This window comes from Conger conger, chromosome 11 (assembly GCF_963514075.1).
Source record: "Conger conger chromosome 11, fConCon1.1, whole genome shotgun sequence".
Lineage (NCBI taxonomy): Eukaryota > Metazoa > Chordata > Actinopteri > Anguilliformes > Congridae > Conger > Conger conger.
Genome location: NC_083770.1, coordinates 49,964,038 through 49,987,362, shown reverse-complemented (window position 1 = coordinate 49,987,362; position 23,325 = coordinate 49,964,038). Strand labels below are relative to the sequence as shown.

The window sequence follows — 23,325 nt, the reverse complement described above, 5'->3', positions numbered from 1 at the left end:
ACACAAACCACCCCTTCCCAAAACTACTGTTAATCATCCACTTCCCAAAACTATCACAAACCATCCGCTTCCCAAAACTATCACAAACCATTCTCTTCCCAAAACTATCACAAACCATCCCCTTCCCAAAACTAACACAAACCACCCCTTCCCTAAACTATCACAAACCATCTGCTTCCCAAAACTATCACAAACCATCCCCTTCCCAAAACTAACACAAACCATCCCCTTCCCAAAGCGAACACAAACCACCCCTTCCCAAAACTACTATTAATCATCTGCTTCCCAAAACTAACACAAACCATCCCCTTCCCAAAGCGAACACAAACCACCCCTTCCCAAAACTACTGTTAATCATCCACTTCCCAAAACTATCACAAACCATTCCCTTTCCAAAACTATCACAAACCATTCCCTTCCCAAAACTATCACAAACCATTCCCTTCCCAAAACTAACACAAACCATTCCCTTCCCAAAACTAACACAAACCACCCCTTCCCAAAACTACTGTCAATCATCCGCTTCCCAAAACTAACACAAACCATCCCCTTCCAAAAACCAACAAACCATCCCCTTTCCAAAACTACAGTCATCTTCCATACTGCTAACTGTCACCTACCCAACTGTTGAAGTGCCATACCCAAAACTAATGTTGAATCCCCTTCCCCTCCAAAAAACTGTCAAAGATCCCCTATAAGTAAACTGTTGTTGTCTTATACTGAAGTTATTGTTACAGATCCTCTCAATAAAGTAGTGTTTGTGCAGTATTTAAGGTCCCATTCCCAAACTACTGCATCTGATTTATTTTCCAAACAACAGTTCCCTTCCAAAACAATCCCCTTTCTGAACTACAGCTAAATCTTAAACCTGTTTAGAAATGGGCATTCAATATGGTGATGGAAAATGAATACATATAGCTTGTGAATAAGCAGTTTTCTTGTGATAGGTTTCAATTTGGCAGAGGTCATCAGATGGATAATTTTTCAGGTTGGTAAATGTCGCACAGAACAGCTATTGTCAGAATAGCTCTGCCAGCTGTGGAGAATTTATCGTGAACCACACTCACTTTATGGACAGGAACATTTTTAGCATCAATCAATTCCAGTTTTTCAATAAGAATACAATAAGAAATTGTATTTCACTTTGCGCAGTCCGACCGGTTCATCAATCAATGACATTTTTTTTGAAAGAACGCGCTGTGTTTGCATCGACCTTCCACCGAATTGACGTTAAAATGCAAATACAAATAAGACAAAAATCTATCAGGTTAAACACATGAAGATGAATACATTTTTTGGTGAACAGAATATCTTTACGTACAGGTCCCATATTGTATAGCCCCTCGGTGTCCTGTCCGGGACATGGCTGCTCGGAGCTTCTCGTCACAAAGCGTACGTTTGACTAAATGAAAAGCAGCGTTCAGACCGGAACGTTCCGCTCCCTGATGAAACAGGGCTCACTGTGAACCTTCCAGAGCTCACTGCAGTGCTCTGTGTCTGTCTGGCCGGACTGAGGGACCCTGAATACACCAGCGTAGGGACACTGTCACGCTGGGCACATTCTGAATCCTCTGCTCTCCACTTTCAATGGAGCTTTTAATTTTATAGTTTCTAATCGTTCTTAATTACTCACAAAGGATTCCATCCGTATGTCCCATATCTTAGGTTTGTGTCAATCAGATTGACCGACGCTTTCATTTGCAGTTATGACCGGAGTATTACAAAATTACAACCATATTATGTTCAACGTTGCTTTTGTTGTGTTCCCTCTGTTTTTCCCTCCATATTTACACCGCAGGTGGCCATTCACCATTCCATTCGCTGCCCCTCCTGTCAATCATCATTATCCTGGTCCCGCCTCTACCAATCACATCCCTCCTCCGCTAGATAAAAGCTGTGTGTTTGCTGCCGCTTGCTCTCTCACTGATCTCATTCAGCTCTCCCTTGTGTATGTGTGTTAAAACACAGAACTAGTTATAGCCCTACTTGTGTGTATGTGTGGTTGTCTGTGTGTATAGTCCAGGCCCTGGGGCAGGTAAGATAGAGGCCTCTATACACCATTGCTACCTGCAGGTGGAATTTGTGTATTGGACACATTAGGAAGGGGTGGTTGTAAACTGTAATTTGTGTTTAGGTAGAGCAGTCCAATAGACGTTTGTTTGTTTGCTTAGTAAGCCGGTCCGCCTATCTTTGGTTCTAGTTTTGTTTTGTTTTGTTTTGTCTTTCATTTATTTGGCAACATCCGTGTCCCTTGGCCTTGTGGCCTAAATGTGTTCTTTGTTCTGTAAATACCTGTAACAATTATAAATATCACTTATTGCACTTTTGTGTATAATACACCTTTTTGCACTTTCATTCCTGGACAGCATTATTTACACCAGATACGCTCGACCCCCCCCTGAATCTATATGTTACACACTCCCTCCCCCTCCCCACCCCGACAGCTTAAACGCATTTATGGGAACCCCACCTGAAGGCTTTTTGACATTGTTGTTTTTCAAAAGTGGTCAAAGTAGTAAATATGATGATGATTATATCGGTCAGCAGCTGAAGAGAAGGGAGTGAATCGGCGTGTCTCTCTCAGTCTCTCTCAGTCTCTCTCTCTCTCTCTCTGTCAGTTCCCCGGAGGCCGCTGCAGTCACATCGACAGCCCCGCGCGTACACGCGTCTTCACACCTCTGAAATCTGTTTCTCAAATCACTCGGCTCAGAAGCGCCGGGCGGAGTGTCCACGGAAAATAAACCGGATAAATAAATAACCTAACGATTAAATAATTCAGCGTTTGCGGGGGAGAGAGACGGAGAGCGCGGGCGAGAGAGAGGGAGCGCAGGGAGCGCGGGGATGTTCTCTCTCACGCCTCGGAGGGGGCCGGCGTACGGCTGGAGCTATGAACCCGTCCGGGGGGTGGGGGGGGGATGAGAACCTGGAGCAGCTGGCTGCGTCCGTGAGCAGTGTGCACGGGGATGAATCTGAAGCAGGGCGCTGGTCCGCACGCAGAGCCCAGCTCACCACACGCCACAGGAAACCTGTCACTGGTGCAGTGGGTAGCACTGCCGCCTCACAGCAAGGAGGTCCTGGGTTCGAATCCCCGTCGGCCGGGGCCTCTCTGTGTGGAGTTTGCATGTTCTCCCTGTGTCTGCGTGGGTTTCCTCCGGGTACTCCGGTTTCCTCCCACAGTCCAAAGACATGCAGGTTCTCTCTCTCTCTCTCTCTCTCTCTCTCCCCCCCCCCCCCCGTCTCTGACTCAGTCAGACTGAGCGGGTGATTGACAGGTCCCGCAGGTGACAGAAGTTTGTCATCGTCATGCAGCAGTGGCTCCTCGTCTCGCACCCAAACACGGTCAGGCCGAGAGGCGCCGTCACTGGGACCGCAACGCGACCCCACACCCTTCCCTCCGTCCCCGATTCACTCTGGTCCGACCGCAACGCGACCCCACACCCTTCCCTCCGCCCCCGATTCACTCTGGTCCGACCGCAACGCGACCCCACACCCTTCCCTCCGCCCCCGATTCACTCTGGTCCGACCGCAACGCGACCCCACACCCTTCCCTCCGCCCCCGATTCACTCTGGTCCGACCGCAACGCGACCCCACACCCTTCCCTCCGTCCCCGATTCACTCTGGTCCGACCGCAACGCGACCCCACACCCTTCCCTCCGTCCCCGATTCACTCTGGTCCGACCGCAACGCGACCCCACACCCTTCCCTCCGTCCCTGACCTGCCGTGAAAACGTATGTCCATGGCTTCACGTGAATTGTACCTCATCTGACCTGCCCTGGTGTTTGTTCAGTGATCTTGATATGCACTTTTTTGTACGTCGCTTTGGATGAAAACGTCTGCTAAGTAAAATGTAATGTAATGGCACCGGACCGGCCCGGTGTTATGGGTTGTTATTGCTGAAACTTGGGTGACTCTACAGACTGTACCCGCTCCACCAGCAGCCCCACACGGGAGGCGTTCTGACTCTGCTGTGCATTAGCGCCCGTGTTCTGTGTTCGATCACACGCTTAAAGACACGGCGTGCAGCGTTTCCCATGACAGCCCATGATAGATTTGTGTCAGCTGTCCATTGATCGCCCTCTCTACACAGCAGATTGGAAGACGATAAATCTTCAGGTGCAGGTAAATTGGAACAATAACTCAGCCCATTAGTGCAGCGGTTTGTATTTTAAATCTCCCATTGATCCCGGGCGCGGCTGATTGGCCGATTGGGGGCGACACTGCTGAGCCGTGGATATCTGAAGGTCGTGATATTCCTGCCTCTCCAAACGCATTCTTCATGAAGGAGAGAATAAAGCGGGCTCTGTCACTGACCGCGGCAGCCATTTTGTCCTGAGGGGCCTGCTGACGGCTCTCTGTGATCCTAACGCTTCGTGTCACCGTGAGGAGGGGCAGACATGCCCTCCTCCCCCCTGAGGCTCGGGCACGGCCGACCCCAGCTGCTGATCCTGCACATCTGTGACAGGAAGAGTCTGAGAGGGCCCTGTGAGGACAGGTTCTCTCTCTCCCTCTCCTCTCTCCCTCTCCTCTCTCCTCTCCCCCTCCTCTCTCCCTCTCCTCTCCCCCTCCTCTCTCCCTCTCGTCTCTCCTCTCCCCCTCCTCTCTCTCCCTCTCTCTCTCTCCTCTCTCTCTCATTCCCTCTCCTCTCCCCCTCCTCTCTCCTCTCTCCTCTCCCCCTCCTCTCTCTCTCTCTCTCCGTCCTTCCCTCTCCTCTCTCCTCTCCCCCTCCTCTCTCTCCCTCTCTCTCTCTCCTCTCTCTCATTCCCTCTCCTCTCCCCCTCCTCTCTCTCCCTCTCCTCTGCCCCTCCTCTCTCTATCCTCTCTCATTCCCCCTCCTCTCTCTCTCTCCCCCTCCTCTCTCTCCCGCTCCACTCTCCTCTCTCTCTCTCTCCTTCCCTCTCCTCTCTCCTCTCCCCCTCCTCTCTATCCTCTCTCATTCCCCCTCCTCTCTCTCCTCTCTCTCTCCCCCTCCTCTCTCTCCCTCTCCCCCCATCTCTCTCTCTCTCCCCCTCCTCTCTCTCATTCTTTCTCTCTCATTGCCTCTCTCCTCCCTTCTTCCCTCTTCCCTCTATCTTCTCTCTTCTCTTTTTCCCTCTCCTTCCCTCTCCTCTCTCTCATTCTTTCTCTCTCATTCCCTCTCACCCTCTCTCTCCTTCCCTCTTACCTCTATCTCCTCTTTTCTCTTTCCCCCTCTCTCTTTCGCTCTCCTCTCCCCTCCTCTCTCATTCCTTCTCCGCTCTCTCTCCCTTTCTTCGTCTCTAAGGCGTTGAGCATACTACTTTGACGCAAGTCTAAAACTACCACTACTGCTGGGGCTTCTCTTGGAATCAGACCAGAGAGGAAACCCAGTGCAGAACCTCTGGGACTACACCAAAATGGGGGGTCTGGGATGAGAACAGCATCAGCCCTGATTCTGCTTTTGTCCTCGTTTGCCAGAATGGAGACTGCCAGAATGTGCAGATGATGAATGATGTAATCCAGAACCATAGAAAAAGCCCGGCAACAGAAAAAGGGAGAGGGGTATTTTAACACCTGCCACATGGTGCCCTTTGAGAGGGGGCTATTTGGGGCAACATTAGATCAGGAGCTAAGGAGCGGTCGTCTAGCAGTCGGAGGGTTGCTGGTTCGATTCCCTGCCCTGGGTGTGTCAAAGTGTCCCTGAGCAAGACACCTGACCCCCGAATGCTCCTGACAAGCTCATCGGAACCCTGCATGGCCTATCGCCGTTGGGGTGTGTGAGTCAGAGGCATTGTTTATGCAGCACTTTGGATAAAAGTGAGATATAAATGCAGTCCGTTTACAGTCCTTCGGGTAAGACTCAGGAGGGGGGGGGGGGGGGGGAGGGTATTGCCTCTGACTTCCCGTCCTGTTATAAATCAGTGACTGAGGAGGTAAAGAAATATGACAACACGGAATGAAGGTGGGAATGGGGAGGGGGGGGTGGTATTTCTAGGAATAGCTGACACAAGGGGGAGGATGTATGTGGCTATTAATACCCGTAGAAAGAAAAAACACAGTTCAGCAGGAGTTACAGCATCAGGCGTTGTTCACAAGAAAAGCCCAATAAAGCAGAGCCACAAGCTGCAGAGTAATGAGGCGTACTGCGTGTGTATGAGCCGCAGTAAGGAGCCTGCCGTGTCGGTATGGAAACGGGCCGTCCTATCAGCTCTGTTATCGCATCGAGTCCCCGCAGCTCTCATTTCATTCTGGACAGCAGACGTAGGAATCAGTAAAAACATGTGTCTTCTGTTCCTACAACTGGCTACTCTATGTGGGTGTCAGCCCTACGGTGAAGCAGGCCTGTCGAATTCAAATTCCTGAATTGAATTCAGTGTTAATGACAAGGCCGTTGATGGAATCCAGGCACTGAAGGAGCACCTGGAATGAAACGTTTTTGGGGTTCAGAGCCACACAGGTCTGCGGTGTACAGTGGTCTGGACTCCTTCTTTTCTGTCCTTCTTTTCTGAGGAATCTTAGCTCTCCAGCCCTCTGAAACCTGCTCATAGTCTCTGTGTCACATGTCAGCTAATCCTGTCTCCCCAAGAAAACTGAGGGAATGTTGCCATTGCTTTCTTATGGTTTTTACAGTGGTTCCAGTGCAGTGTGTATGCAGTAGGTACAGTACATGGCCATGTGCGTTGATCAAACAGAGGAAGTGCAGTGCAGCATAACAGTTAGGGAACTAGACACCCGGCAATGCCAGCTTGACCAGCTTGACCAGCTTGAAAATTGAGCTGGTCAAGCTGGTCATAAACTGGTCTAGCTGGGTATGATCTGGTCAACCGGCTAGTGTTGGTAGCTTGTCTGAACATAGCTTGAGCTAGTCGAACCATGTCATTGTAACAAAAATTGAAACCAGGGGTGCCCACATTTTTGCAACCCACTGTAGCAGCTTCCTGCTCTGGTAAATAAGCCAGCATTCCAAAAGACAGGCAGGGCAGGCGTGCAGATAGAGTTATGCATTTCACTGAAAACGTATCTTTCGCTATCACATTGCCACGCGAAACCCCGATTGGCATTATCTCCTCAGACACGCGGTACACAGCACATTCCGTGACTAATTAGTGACAGAAGAATAGGGTTTTGTCTGTTGGTTAGATCTGCTCATTAATATGTGTGTGCTGTCTGATCAGCCACCGCGGAGGAGCACTCAGCCAGGCGGCTCCATAATGACTGCACAGCTTCTGCTTTTGTGAGGAGCGGTTGTGGGACGTGAATGAAGTCGTAACGTATTTACATATTAATCGCTATGTTTGTGCCTCCGCCTCTTGGAGTGGCAGACCTGGTGTCTCTCAACCCTACGTTCATCTTAAAGGGAACTTCCACTTGGGCGAAAACAGAGACGTGAACTCAAAATGTACAACTTGGGAAATCTGGCGTTTGGTTCTCGCTTCAATGCTTAATTTTTTTGTGATCCTCTGAAAAAGGCTATGAACAGAACAGTTGTCGATGAACATAACATTACAAATATATTATATCATTTCTGGTTCTCTGGCTCCAGACTTTTAAAAACACAGTAAGTCTTTTAGTGGTGAGTCAATTCTTACAGAGGACATATATCGACCCTGTTGGACTAATATGGACTCTGTCAGAGTTGAGTTGACCCATATGAAAAAAAAGCACCACCATATGAACAGTACACATATGAACTAGTATAAAAAATAATCCCACATCAGATCAGTACAGATGAGAGCGGGAATGTAACTATTGCTATTTCAGGTCACATTTTTTATTTTTCAGATCTGAAAAATGTAGTCCAGGTTTGTAAAATCATGTTGAAATGTGGTTGAAATGTGGTCATGCAACTTAGACTAGAGCAGCCCGGGAAATGTTGCTTGCGAGGTGTGGATGTTTTTGCGCATATTAATCAGGTGAATACCCTCACGCTTCTCCTGGATTGAAAGTCTGGTAGAGCCAGAGAGCATATGCTTAATGAATGTAATGCAGTGGGAGAATTTCACTGAAAAGCATTCTTTCAGGGGTACAGGGTGAGGGATATAGATTTATGAACACAAAATCTTACTTAAGTGCATCTGCAGCATTGAAATAGCATTGAATGTTCAGCATATTCTGACCCTCGACATAATTGTGAGTTTGTTCCTGCTGAGTCATACATGGAAAGTTATGTCATTTTAACAAGAGGCAAGCGCTTATGCTAGCAAGAAAAATAACATTTAAATTATGCATGTACAGACTCTATCGCTTTCTGTCTCTCTCACCTCTGTGTGGTCCCTCGGTTTTAATTATAGCCAGTATCCATAGCTGCCCTAACCCTAGCCCTAACCTTAACCCTAACCCTCATCCTAACCCTCATCCTCATCCTCATCCTAATCGTAATCCTAACCTTAACCCTCATCCTACCCCTAACCCCATTCATTAGTAGAAGCGCGTTGTATTTCTTCTGCACAAAGATCAAGTTGTGTGATTCCCTGCTCTGAGTTACCCGATCAGCCCGCCCTGAGTTGGCAGGCTGTCTGCAGCCCGGTTATTGCTCCCAGATCATTGCGGTTCACGTCCAGGCACCTCTTAATGAACTGTTGGAGGGAACATAAATCTCAGCGTAATATCTTTTGCTCACATCGAAAGGACGCGGCATCGCCATCGCCTTTTACGGCTGTGCGTTAGACAGAAATATGATCCCTACTGCCGCCCGGGTAACTACTGACATCCATATTAATGGGAGCCTACAGTGTGTTATAAACTCTACAAAGCTCAGTAAACAGAACGCAAAGAAAGACACCTCCGGACCAGCCAATAACCGGGCCCTGGAGGCGGGCGGCCGGGCTTCATGCTGCATAGAGCTGGGGATGAACTGACCGCAAGTGTAAACCGCAGAGAGGGAGAGAGGGAGGGGGAGAGGGAGAGAGAGGGAGAGGGAGGGGGAGGGGGAGGGGGAGGGAGAGAGGGGGAGAGGGAGAGAGAGAGAGGGGGAGAGGGAGAGAGAGAGAGGGGGAGAGGGAGGGAGAGAGAGAGAGAGAGAGAGAGGGGGAGAGGGAGAGAGAGAGGGGGAGAGGGAGAGAGAGAGAGGGGGAGAGGGAGAGAGAGAGAGGGGGAGAGAGGGAGAGAGAGGGAGAGAGAAGGGCGATTGTGGAAAAGCTATTTGGTGACGAGGAGAACAGCATTGCAGCTGTCTGCTGGCCCTGCGAAGTGTAACTAATGTGCAAATCCAACATATGCTGTTACCCAGCAACCTCTGCACACATTACCCAGCAGCCTCTGCGCGCATTACCCACTTAGTAACCCTCCATCCTCCACGCTGGGGTGGCAGGTATGTACCTGCTGAACTAACAGCCCCTCAACCTGCCCAGTACATGGGCAAGAGGACACTGTTCCAAATTTTGTTTTAGTTAAAAAAAAAATTTTTTTTAAACACATTACATATCCCAGAGGGCCACTGGTTTTCTCCTTGAAGACTTGGGTGGGGTTAGGAAGCATAATTAGCTTTTATTTCACGCTGACTCTGCAACAATGCCGTGTTGCCCATGGCATTTCTCCATGAGTTATGGAATGCACAGTCCTTTTCCCCCCTCTGTTCCCAGAGTGCTTTGTTTTCAGAATGTCTGACATGAGCAGATATAGCTGACATTTTGAAAAAAAAAAAGAAAAAGAAAAAGATTATGACACATTTTCAAAATAATTGCTTTAGGACTGATCTCAGGCCCTGGCTCCATTCTCCCTGCCTATTGTGGTGCCTGTGAATTCCCTGAAGAACGCTTCACACAACATCTCTGTCAGGTCCAGGGAGCCAGGTGCTGCTTAATGCTGAACTAACCAGTATGAGCAAGTGTTGTGTGTTTTTTTTAATCCTACAGGCGATGCTAAATTAATGTTAAAGCCTGCCAAAACCGATACCAACATGTACTAGCATAGTCCCTGCTTAAATGAGGAACTCAGTTACAGAAGGCAGTCTGCAGACAGACCACATTACACCAGAAGAAGTTGAAAAAAAGGAAATGGACTCTTCACACCTTTCTGAAGGACCGGTGTGGAGGAGGACATTGTGATTGGATTGTGGATTTTGCACAGATAATGTGAATAAAGGTGTAGGCAGGTCAAAGCCCCTCAAACATTATGATTTATTCACCCACTTAATCACTCTTTCACTCTCTGATTCACTCACTCACTTAATCACTCTTTCACTTTTTCACTCAAACATTCACTCGTGTTCTTGTACACACTTCCATTATGAAGAGGGAAGGAGCTTTTGAAACTCACTCACTCACTCACTCACTCACTTACTCACACACACACTCACACACTCACACACTGTCACACTCACTCACACACAAACACTCACTCACTCACTCACTCACTCACTCACACTCACTCATTCACTCACCCACTCACTCACTCACTCACACACTCACACACTCACACACTGTCACACTCACTCACACACAAACACTCACTCACTCACTCACTCACTCACTCACACTCACTCATTCACTCACTCACTCACTCACTCACACACACACACACACACACAAACACTCACTCACTCACTCACTCACTCACTCACACTCACACACACACACAAACACTCACTCACTCACTCACTCACTCACACACAAACACTCACTCACTCACTCACTCACTCACTCACTCACACTCACACACACACACACAAACACTCACTCACTCACTCACTCACACACAAACACTCACTCACTCACTCACTCACTCACTCACACTCACACACAAACACTCACTCACTCACTCACTCACTCACTCACTCACACTCACACACAAACACTCACTCACTCACTCACTCACTCACTCACTCACTCACACTCACACACAAACACTCACTCACTCACTCACTCACTCACACTCACACACAAACACTCACTCACTCACTCACTCACTCACTCACTCACTCACACTCACACACAAACACTCACTCACTCACTCACTCACTCACTCACACTCACACACAAACACTCACTCACTCACTCACTCACTCACTCACACTCACACACAAACACTCACTCACTCACTCACTCACTCACACTCACACACAAACACTCACTCACTCACTCACTCACACACTCACACACTCACTCACTCACACACTCACACACTCACTCACTCACTCACTCACTCACTCACACACACACACACACACACACACACTCACACACACACACAAACACTCACTCACTCACTCACTCACACTCACACACACACTCACTCACACACACACTCACTCACTCACTCACTCACTCACTCACACACTCACTCACTCACTCACTCACTCACTCACACACTCACTCACTCACTCACTCACTCACTCACTCACACACTCACTCACTCACTCACTCACTCACTCACTCACACACTCACTCACTCACTCACTCACTCACACACTGACACTCACATTGACACTCACTCACTCACTCACACACAAACACTCACTCACTCACACACTCACACACAAACACTCACACTCACTCACACTCACACTGCTCTCTCATTTGCTCACACACTCAGGATATGTATATTATTAATGCTCATGCACTGTATCACTGTTCCTTGCAACTCAAATGCTTAATGCAGTGCTTTAAATGCACCAATTACTTTTTCTGAGATTAATAAATTAATTTTTAAAAAATCATGTCATGTAAAAGGCAGAAAATAACCTGAAAAAGTTCTGAAACAATGGAGCCAGTGGGATGAGCAAAATGCAGTGGAAATAGGTCGTATTACTTAAGAAGTCAGTCACTGCTGTTTGCTTCATTGTGTTCCTCAAACCAAGTTCTCAGCGTGAACCCAGAGACTGAATCCTTTCTCAGAGAGCAGATTAAAGAGGTTGTCATCTAATCGAAGAGTGGTCTTCACTTTCATACAAGAAAGAAACCGCGGCAGACATTAAAGGCGATCAAATCCACAGAAAAAATACGTAACCTGCCCAACCCAAACTAAACCAAACCGAACCGCTATGAATGATGAAAGGGGATTGAGTTCCCGCTGTGAGAGACTGCCAACAACATTGAAGGGGATTTAAGAAGAGAAATGTCCGCTTCCCCTCTTCTGGCACCTCCAATTTAATCAGATCACAATTCAAAAGCTGGAGGAGAGAGTCTCGGCAGCCATTTTAAAACTGTGTTACTGTGTGCCCCAACTCCTACATTCCCACAGCATGGATGGGTGTTACTATGTGTCCCAACACCTACATTCCCACAGCACGGATGGGTGTTACTATGTGCCCCAACACCTACATTCCCACAGCACGGATGGGTGTTACTATGTGCCCCAACACCTACATTCCCACAGCACGGATGGGTGTTACTATGTGCCCCAACACCTACATTCCCACAGCACGGATGGGTGTTACTATGTGCCCCAACACCTACATTCCCACAGCACGGATGGGTGTTACTATGTGCCCCAACACCTACATTCCCACAGCATGGGTGGAACCAGGCAAATAGAAATGCTGTGTGTCTGATGGCACAGTTGGCTGTGTTGTGAGAAGCATCAAAGGAGATGTGGGCAGCAGCTTATTTAGAGTGCTGGAGAGAACGAGGCCAGGAACACACATTATGGGGGGTCCTGAATATTTCTCGTCTCTTGTATTATGGTCTCTTTCATTCAATGCCTTTTGTAACAATAATTCCGTAACTGCACATACAAGCCTCTATGTCGGACACCCCCCCAAACTTTTTATAATGGTGGGCAGATCTCCTTTGTATTGGAACTATGAAACTATGAAAGCCCAAACGAATGTCATTCCGGAGCGAATGACAGAATATAAAGGCAAGCTTTGACAGTTTTGGTAACTCTGCAAATATAATGCATACATTTCCGCGATATAGGCATTTTTGCATTTCATCCATGGGAAGTATTTCTTTTTTTGTTTCCTACCAGGGAAATGGCGTCCATGGACTCCCCCGCCTTCCTCTCCTGCCTCATATTGCGGTATTCTGCCAGATTAATGATTTTTGACCACAGTGCAGCTTTAGCATTTCCGCTCCCTTCTTGCTCAGCGACTGCAGCGCCTTCCGATTTCCTCAGAGTGCCGGACAAGAGCGGGGCGTCCAGGGAGAGCATTCTGCCCTCCTGCCGCGCGCTCCGATGAACCAAGTGCGTTTATGTCGAGCAAATATGTACACGCGCGATGTAATCCCTCATTTTCTGAGCGGACGGCCTGGATCCAGTTTCCCCCGCTTAACAATGCAGGAGAGCTGCCTTACTTTGCTTAAGGCGCTGGACTCCCTCTTCTGGGACTAGAACCAGCAGCCTCCTGTCCCTACCGTGCCACCTTGGCGCGGATACGCTCTGCATGGCTGGCGGTCTGGTGGTAATTATGGAGCTAACGCTGCGGCTCGGTGTCACGGAGGATGTAATGTGCCCTGCTGGCCGAGCAGTCCAGGTCCTGGGGCTGCAGAACTATTCAAACATCGCCCTTTCAACGGGGTTTGGGGATGCACGGATAACTACTGCATGTTTCTAATATATTCGTTATGTTTTATTTATGTCCCAAATGAGTTCCTGAAGCTTTTAATTAAAAATGCGGACACTTTGTTTGCATTAATTGTGATTAAAGAGGTGGCCAGTATTATTCTGTTTGATTCGTCAATAGACTGTTTCCGTGCTTACTCATTAGAACTGACTTTAATTAAATGTTCTGGGAGTTTTTAATTTGTTTGTTTTTCTTGTTTTTGATTTGTTTGCCTACTTTGCATATTTTCTCCAGATACTTGTGGAGGGAACTATATTATTGCATACAAAATAATTTGTTGCGGCCCAAAAAAGAGGGATTTTGTTGTATTGCAAATTTATTCAATTGTATCCCCTGGAAGAAAATGAAAACTCCACGTGAAAGTATTTATAACATATATTACTGTGCAAAAGTCTAAAGCACCCAGGATTTTTGAAATATTAATTTGTTCTCAGATATTTTTATTGTATTTTTTGTTTTCTGCATTAGTGTCAGTAGAAGAGATACAATTTGAGATTTCCAAACTTTAAAATTTTATTTGCATTTTGTTAAATAAAGTAACATGCTAAGTATTAGACAACTTCTCGGATAAAAACTTGTTTGAGGCTGTAAAAATAAATAAATCAATCAAATAAAAAGTAAACTTGCTTTAAATTTTGATTAAATATGTAACGTTTAACTTTGCACCATTTGGAGGTCAGGTTCACATCTGTTCACCCAGATATAAATTATTGTAAAAGGATTTTCATCCTCCACACCTTTTAGCTCCTCTCTGGAGTACACTGGGTCAGTGTGCACTGACTGACTGACACACACACAGATAACAAGGCCCTGTCTTCACAACACACACACAGGTCTCGATCAAACACTGCTTTATTACCATTCTGTTGAAAGTCCCTCCACCTTGGTTTCTGTACTGTGTAGAAGTTTGCCACATTGCCCCTCTTGCCTCACAGGCATGGAGATGGAACACTGATTCTGCATCACGTGTCCTCACGCATCGACTTTCCCCCCTTACGAAACAGGGCATGCACTCTCCTACGATGCTGCTCACAAACCTGTCTGAACCGATCACGGTTGAGATTAGTTTGAAGGAAGAGAGTGTGACTTGAAACGGTCCCCTGCTTCTCCTCTGTCTCCGGTCAGCGGGCATCGCTACCCATTCTCACAGACCGCTGAGCTCGAGTGCAGCATGAGCTTTAGGGTACGGGGAGAACAAAGATGAAACATGAAACATCAGTTCTGAAATAATTGCATTTATTAGCATTACAGCTATTAGAGAGCTTAAGAATGTTTAATGTATGGAACAAGCCAGTCAGCTCACCTGGGCTCATGATGTTTGTTTACTGTGTTGAGCCGGGGTGTCTTCACCCCTTCAGAAAGGGCCAGACTGGGTTCATAATTTGTTTCAGCCTAGCAAAAATTCACCTGCACCCTCAGATGAGATCAGACAGCCCAGGTCAAGAGTATCCAGCGCTGTGAAACCTGCTCTCCAACGCCCCCAGGGTCTCTTCTTACGGTATAATCCTGCCAAGCTGTTCCGCACATTAACATCCATGCGAACAAATCCGTCCGCTTCCTTATGTCGGTGTGTCGTTGATTATTTCCTCTGTGGTGGTGTGGAGCGAGCTCACGGTCTGCCCTCTGTCGCCCCCTGCAGGTCTCCACAGAATGGAGCGAGAATGAGCAGAGCGGGCCTGTGGGAGAAGCATGAACTGGAGGTGCATTGAGGTCTTTTGCTTCCTGTTTCTATGGGACCAGATCGCAGTTCAGTCTTCCTACCAGGACCCAGCCGTTGCCGAGCAACATGTCTCCAAGCAATTTGATTGGCTCATCTCCGACCGCGGGCCTTTCCACCACTCACGGAGCTACCTCTCCTTCGTGGAAAGATTCCGCCAAGGATTTACAACCAGATACAAGATCTACAGGTAAATATCATCTTCAGACGTTTATGAGGGCCTGTGCGTAAATATCTGTGTGTGAATATCTGAATGCACGGGTTTGGTGTGACTGTCTGCTTTAAAGCCTGTGGTAAAAAAAGATATGGATCACTGAAGGAGTCGCCAGGCTGTTCCCGCAAAATATGATTTTTTTGGGTCAGTGTACAGACACTGCGCAGATCTTCCATACATGTACAGGGCGGTCTGTAGCGTAGTGGTTAAGGTACATGACTGGGACACGCAAGGTCGGTGGTTCTAATCCCGGTCTAGCCACCATAAGATCCACACAGCCATTGGGCCCTTGAGCAAGGCCCTTAACCCTGCATTGCTCCAGGGGAGGATTATCTCCTGCTTAGTCTAATCAACTGTACGTCGCTCTGGATAAGAGTGTCTGCCAAATGCCAATAATGTAATGTAGATGGTTCCATTTCACATTTGAGCAAGGCCCTTAACCCTGCATTGCTCCAGGGGAGGATTGTCTCCTGCTTAGTCTAATCAACTGTACGTCGCTCTGGATAAGAGTGTCTGCCAAATGCCAATAATGTAATGTAGATGGTTCCATTTCACATTTGCTCTTACAGATCATCCACATATCTTACAGTTTCAAACAAACAAACATATATGGCAGTTGGAAGGAACAGTGATTTGAAGTTATTTTGTACAGTTATCTTGCTGTGAAGTTATTCAGTACAGTCAGTAAGTATTTGGACAGTCGCATTAAATATGTTCTGAACAGTGTTTCTGATCTGTGGGACAGGCATTTGGGGGCTGTAATTCCTACACGGATGACCCGATATGGATGTAAACACCCTCAAATTAAAGATGACACTTTAACCTCATATTCATTACTTCTTTTCAAGTCCAATGTGCTGGAGTACAGCACCAAAAGAACAGAAATTGTACCACTGTCCAAATACTTACGGACTGCACTGTATATCTGTACTCCCCCCAAAGCTTCACAAGATCAGGGGAAGACCATGAGCCCTGAGCCCAACAAACTCTTTCAGTTTGTGGAAAACAGAAACTGAGAACTGGATGTAAAAAGTCCTGTTTCAAACACAGTAAAGTTCCTTTATCCATCGGCAAAGTTTGTTTATATACCCCTGGGAGTAGTATTTTTAGATGTTCAATTAGGAGAGAATTTTATATGCAACATTTTTGTTTTTGTTTGTGGTTTCTGTCCTGTACTGTGTACCCTTGATTTACTCATTTAATCAGATTAATGAAGCAGTCCAAGGATATAATTAGAAAATAAAATGTCCTTCTGTCTGTATATGATTGCACATAGCCGTTGAGAGCAGTAAATGTTTCACATTTTCCGTTGCTGGTGCGGTTTTATGAAATACTGTAATAAGTTGTGACAACATTGTTAATTTGGATGATAACGTGAGGAAAGCACAGTGCAGTTTGCTGAACAGAATGTGTGAGAATGCTGCAGCCTGACTCTGGAGCAGGTGTAGAAGCACATTCACATGCGTACAGCACAGAATGTGTGAGAATGCTGCAGCCTGACTCTGGAGCAGGTGTAGAAGCACATTCACATGCGTACAGCACAGAATGTGTGAGAATGCAGCAGCCTGACTCTGGAGCAGGTGTAGAAGCACATTCACATGCGTACAGCACAGAATGTGTGAGAATGCGCAGGTGTAGAAGCACATTCACATGCGTACAGCACAGAATGTGTGAGAATGCTGCAGCCTGACTCTAGAGCAGGTGTAGAAGCACATTCACATGCGTACAGCACAGAATGTGTGAGAATGCTGCAGCCTGGAGCAGGTGTAGAAGCACATTCACATGCGTACAGCACAGAAAGTGTGAGAATGCAGCAGCCTGACTCTAGAGCAGGTGTAGAAGCACATTCACATGCGTACAGCACAGAATGTGTGAGAATGCGCAGGTGTAGAAGCACATTCACATGCGTACAGCACAGAATGTGTGAGAATGCTGCAGCCTGACTCTAGAGCAGGTGTAGAAGCACATTCACATGCGTACAGCACAGAATGTGTGAGAATGCTGCAGCCTGACTCTAGAGCAGGTGTAGAAGCACATTCACATGCGTACAGCACAGAATGTGTGAGAATGCTGCAGCCTGACTCTAGAGCAGGTGTAGAAGCACATTCACATGCGTACAGCACAGAATGTGTGAGAATGCTGCAGCCTGACTCTGGAGCAGGTGTAGAAGCACATTCACATGCGTACAGCACAGAATGTGTGAGAATGCTGCAGCCTGACTCTAGAGTATGTGTAGAAGCACATTCACATGCGTACAGCACAGAATGTGTGAGAATGCTGCAGCCTGACTCTAGAGTATGTGTAGAAGCACATTCACATGCGTACAGCACAGAATGTGTGAGAATGCTGCAGCCTGACTCTGGAGCAGGTGTAGAAGCACAGTCACATGCGTACAGCACAGAATGTGTGAGAATGCGCAGGTGTAGAAGCACATTCACATGCGTACAGCACAGAATGTGTGAGAATGCAGCAGCCTGACTCTGGAGCAGGTGTAGAAGCACAGTCACATGCGTACAGCACAGAATGTGTGAGAATGCGCAGGTGTAGAAGCACATTCACATGCGTACAGCACAGAATGTGTGAGAATGCAGCAGCCTGACTCCGGAGCAGGTGTAGAAGCACATTCACATGCGTACAGCACAGAATGTGTGAGAATGCTGCAGCCTGACTCTAGAGCAGGTGTAGAAGCACATTCACATGCGTACAGCACAGAATGTGTGAGAATGCTGCAGCCTGGAGCAGGTGTAGAAGCACATTCACATGCGTACAGCACAGAATGTGTGAGAATGCAGCAGCCTGACTCTGGAGCAGGTGTAGAAGCACATTCACATGCATACAGCACAGAATGTGTGAGAATGCTGCAGCCTGGAGCAGGTGTAGAAGCACATTCACATGCGTACAGCACAGAATGTGTGAGAATGCTGCAGCCTGACTCTAGAGCAGGTGTAGAAGAGGGAGCAACAGCACATTCACACACGTACAGCAACCGGAGAAAGAGATGCTTCAAAACTAATATCTGGCTGAATATGATTTATGATCTGAGGCGGTGTGTGGCGCACCATAGCAGGGGACCTCCTGCTCGTTACCTCCCCTGTAGTATGAACTGGAGGGTGCATCAGCTTGCTCTCTGCTTTAATAAGGGCGGGATGGCCGCCCCATCTGTTTGGCAGCGGTAAACGGGATGAGGGGAGTGTGTGTGTGTGTGTGTGTGTGTGTGTGTAAAAACCTGCCTCATTGCTCAGGGTCTGTTTGGGGTTTAAGTGCGCTTTAATAATCTTCTTCAGGAAAAAATAAATAAAATCTTGGGTCGCAATTGGCTGCAGTCTGTGTCTGCGGGCGGAGGTTTTAAACAGCCCGCGCCAGACGTCTCTGTCCTCGGCCCTTATCCTTTACGATTCGCACAGCAGCGCTGTGATTTAGGTGAAATGAATCGCTGAAAGTTCTCATTTTAATTAAAAGCCAGGCTTTGGGTTTCATGTGAGCGTGGGGACTATAGAGGAAGCGCGGTATGGCCACTATCCATCACCATACAGGCAATCGCCCCGAAACCGCCGTCCAGTTACTGAGCTGGGGATTCCAGAAGGAAGCCATTTTACTATCATTCCCCAGCATTCTTCAGTCATTTTGCATATAAACCTCTTGCCTTTTCCAGTAGGGTAAGCAGGTCTCGGTTTATCATTTGATTAAAATACAGCTCAGAAATAATTGCAGCCCATCTGCATATGCTTGTGAATCATGTCATGTTTTAGTAAGGAATTGCATTCGTATAGTACCTGTCATCTGTTTAAAAATATCAGGGTGATTAACAGTGGGGAAAGGGGTGACTCACTTCTACCACCACCGACATCCACACTGTCACCCCACACTGCTCACCCCACACACTGCTCACCCCACACACTGCTCCCCACACACTGCTCACACACTGCTCATCCCACACACTGCTCATCCCACACACTGCTCACACACTGCTCATCCCACACACTGCTCATCCCACACACTGCTCACACACTGCTCATCCCACACACTGCTCACACACTGCTCATCCCACACACTGCTCACCCCCCACACTGTTCACCCCACACTGCTCACCCCACACACTGCTCACCACACACATACTGCTCACCCCACACACTGTTCACCGCACACACTGCTCACCACACACTGCTCACACACTGCTCACCCCACACTGTTCACCACACACTGCTCACCCCACACTGCTCACCCCACACACTGCTCACCCCACACTGCTCACCCCACACACTGCTCACCACACACATACTGCTCACCCCACACACTGTTCACCCCACACACTGCTCACCCCACACACTGCTCACCCCACACTGCTCATCCCACACTGCTCACCCCACACTGCTCATCCCACACTGCTCACCCCACACACTGCTCCCCACACACTGCTCACCCCACACTGCTCACCCCACACACTGCTCACCACACACATACTGCTCACCCCACACACTGTTCACCCCACACACTGCTCACCCCACACACTGCTCACCCCACACTGCTCACCCCACACTGTTCACCACACACTGCTCACCCCACACTGCTCACCCCACACACTGCTCACCCCACACTGCTCACCCCACACACTGCTCACCACACACATACTGCTCACCCCACACACTGCTCACCCCACACTGCTCACACCACACTCCTCACCCCACACACTGCTCACCCCACACTGCTCATCCCACACTGCTCACCCCACACTGCTCACCCCACACTGCTCACCACACACTGCTCACACACTGCTCACCCCACACTGCTCACCCCACACTGTTCACCACACACTGCTCACCACACACTGCTCACCCCACACTGCTCACCCCACACTGCTCACCCCACACACTGTTCACCCCACACTGCTCACCACACACACACTGCTCATCCCACACACTGCTCACCCCACACTGCTCACCCCACACTGCTCACCCCACACATCCCATTGATGAGCCCCACGCTCTCAGGTTGATTCTGGACCGGGCCAGGTGCTGACGCTGTAGCTCCGAGGGTACACTATCAGAGAAAAGGGTTCTTTGTCTGTCCCTTGAATTCAAATCCTGCCCTGGTTTTCTTTTCTCCCAGATAATTAGTGCTACGGGCCAGATTGTTTTCACACCTGACTCCCAGGTAAAGGGAGGGTGGAAAACCTGCAGCTCATCCCTGCCATACAGGAACCCTTTACTATCTTACTGCAGGTGTGAGATGTGAAAGCTCCCGGACAAAGACACATTTTTCCTGACAAAGAACCCTTGAACTGGATAGGCTTCTTCTTCGGAATCAAAAAGTTCCTTTGGGGAAAAAGATTTTTCCGAGAGTGTATGGGAGGGTTCAGCCATTACCTTACATTACAGGCATTTGGCAGACGCTCTTATCCAGAGCGTGGCACAACGATGGGCATAGCCATCACCACGGACGGTCAGTCCGTGGTCCATGCTCATTCCCTCTCTGACGATCCCCACTGGTCAGGTCAAAAGCGGCGTATGACATGTCTCTCTCTGGCTTCATTCCTCCATTACAGAATCTCTGTGGCCAGTCAGGGGGATGGGCACGACACAAAGGCAAGGCTGCCCCCTCCTGGCCTACAAGCAACCAGCTGGTCTGCTGAACACCCCCCCCCCCCCATGTATCTTTACTCATGGCTGCTGGGTAGAAGCTCTCTCAAAGGAAACAACATCAAGTATGTGTGGTGTAACGGGCTCAACCTCATGACGAGAAACTAAAGGAGCTGGCTATCACTTACTGCAGCAATCTGCCCTATGGTATGGATCAAACTCTGCCTGCATCAGTGCCGCTCCAGAGACAGCGCTGGCTGGGTGTTTTATTGGTGCAAATGAGATTTGCACAGTAAGTCATTTTGCTGGCTCTTCTGCACCAAGTTAAATCTAAAAAAAGGGACGGGGGGGGCAGCCAGTCTGGAGCAGCAGACACATTCCTCCAGTGGTTTTAGTGATGGGAGGGAGGGCCAGCTGCTCAGGCAAGCTGCTGGACCTCAGATCCTGGACCTCAGATTCTGGACCTCAGATCCTGGACCTCAGAGCCTGGACCTCAGAGCAGGTCTCTCAGCCTGGACCTTAGTGCAGGTCTCTCAGTGCCTGGACCTCAGTGCTGGTCTCTCTCAGCCTGGACCTCAGAGCAGGTCTCTCAGAGCCTGGACCTCAGTGCTGGTCTCTCAGAGCCTGGACCTCAGAGCAGGTCTCTCAGAGCCTGGACCTCAGTGCTGGTCTCTCAGCCTGGACCTCAGTGCTGGTCTCTCAGAGCCTGGACCTCAGTGCTGGTCTCTCAGAGCCTGGACCTCAGAGCAGGTCTCTCAGAGCCTGGACCTCAGTGCTGGTCTCTCAGAGCCTGGACCTCAGTGCAGGTCTCTCAGAGCCTGGACCTCAGTGCTGGTCTCTCAGAGCCTGGACCTCAGAGCAGGTCTCTCAGAGCCTGGACCTCAGTGCTGGTCTCTCAGAGCCTGGACCTCAGTGCAGGTCTCTCAGAACCTGGACCTTAGTGCAGGTCTCTCAGAGCCTGGACCTCAGTGCTGGTCTCTCAGCCTGGACCTCAGTGCTGGTCTCTCAGCCTGGACCTCAGTGCTGGTCTCTCAGCCTGGACCTTAGTGCTGGTCTCTCAGCGCTTGGACCTCAGTGCTGGTCTCTCAGTGCCTGGACCTCAGTGCTGGTCTCTCAGCCTGGACCTCAGTGCTGGTCTCTCAGCCTGGACCTCAGTGCTGGTCTCTCAGCCTGGACCTCAGTGCTGGTCTCTCAGCCTGGACCTTAGTGCTGGTCTCTCAGCCTGGACCTCAGTGCTGGTCTCTCAGTGCCTGGACCTTAGTGCAGGTCTCTCAGCCTGGACCTCAGTGCTGGTCTCTCAGCCTGGACCTCAGTGCAGGTCTCTCAGCCTGGACCTCAGTGCTGGTCTCTCAGTGCCTGGACCTCAGTGCTGGTCTCTCAGAGCCTGGACCTTAGTGCTGGTCTCTCAGAACCTGGACCTTAGTGCAGGTCTCTCAGTGCCTGGACCTCAGTGCTGGTCTCTCTCAGCCTGGAGCTCAGAGCAGGTCTCTCAGCTTGGACCTCAGTTCAGGCCGTTAATGCTATCTGAGCCAATGCACCAGCATAAATCCTAGTGTCCCCACTGTGCAAGCAGATAATTTATTAATGACTTGTTATAATTGTTTTATCAAGCCAAGTTTTTATTGGGCCCTATTAACTCAGACTGCGGGAGCATTCTGTTTAAACTGTGTGTGTACAGTAGTCATTTAATTCCTCTCTCCCACACCTCTCTCTCTGTCTCTCTCTCTCTCTTTCTTCAAATGTGTGTGTGTGTGTGTGTGTGTGAGTGTGTGTGCATGCGTTTGTGTGTGAGTCAAGTCTATGATTGGCAGTGCTGTCAAGAGCATGTTCTAAAATACATGGGAATGGGAGCAGCTTTATATTGTGTGATTGTGGTACGAAGGCAGGAAAAAATTCCAGCTTCGTAATGTCATTTTGCTAGTTTTGTGATCATTGAGCAGCCTAGCAGGCCTGCAGGGACTCAGAGGAACAACTGCCCTGTAACGCCCCCCGTCCTTTGATTGACAGGTATTCTGTATATGAAAATGAAAATGCGAAGGAGGGAACGCATTATCAGCGTTGTTTTGCGGGACCGTGTGAAAATGATAATGAAAAGGAAAACAATGCAATTTCATTTAATTTACGTACGTCACCCCTGTGCCACGAAATCATGAACATGAAATGTTTGATTTCTGTCATGGATAATGCGGTTACAATAAGAAACTGTTATTTAAAATGTAGTTTGTCATTTTCATTTGAATTATTGAGTTTTGTCGTAGAGGACGAGAAAATGAATACGAAATGGACCTTCCATTTAAATATTGCTCAATATTGCCATGTGAGGCGGTCTGAAAATGGAATTAAAACGGAATGTAATT

At 48.4% G+C, this 23,325-nt stretch overlaps 1 protein-coding gene across 1 annotated transcript in view; it reads left to right on the top strand.

Moving 5' to 3' along the window:
* The window catches only part of LOC133140536 (BMP/retinoic acid-inducible neural-specific protein 1-like), a 128,961-nt gene that overhangs the window by 29,354 nt on the left and 76,282 nt on the right, over nucleotides 1–23,325 (top strand). Inside the window, exon 2 of the mRNA XM_061260543.1 lies at nucleotides 15,101–15,368. Within this exon, the coding sequence (XP_061116527.1) occupies nucleotides 15,151–15,368 (218 nt within the window). The 5' untranslated portion in view covers nucleotides 15,101–15,150. The remainder of the gene's footprint in view (nucleotides 1–15,100; nucleotides 15,369–23,325) is intronic.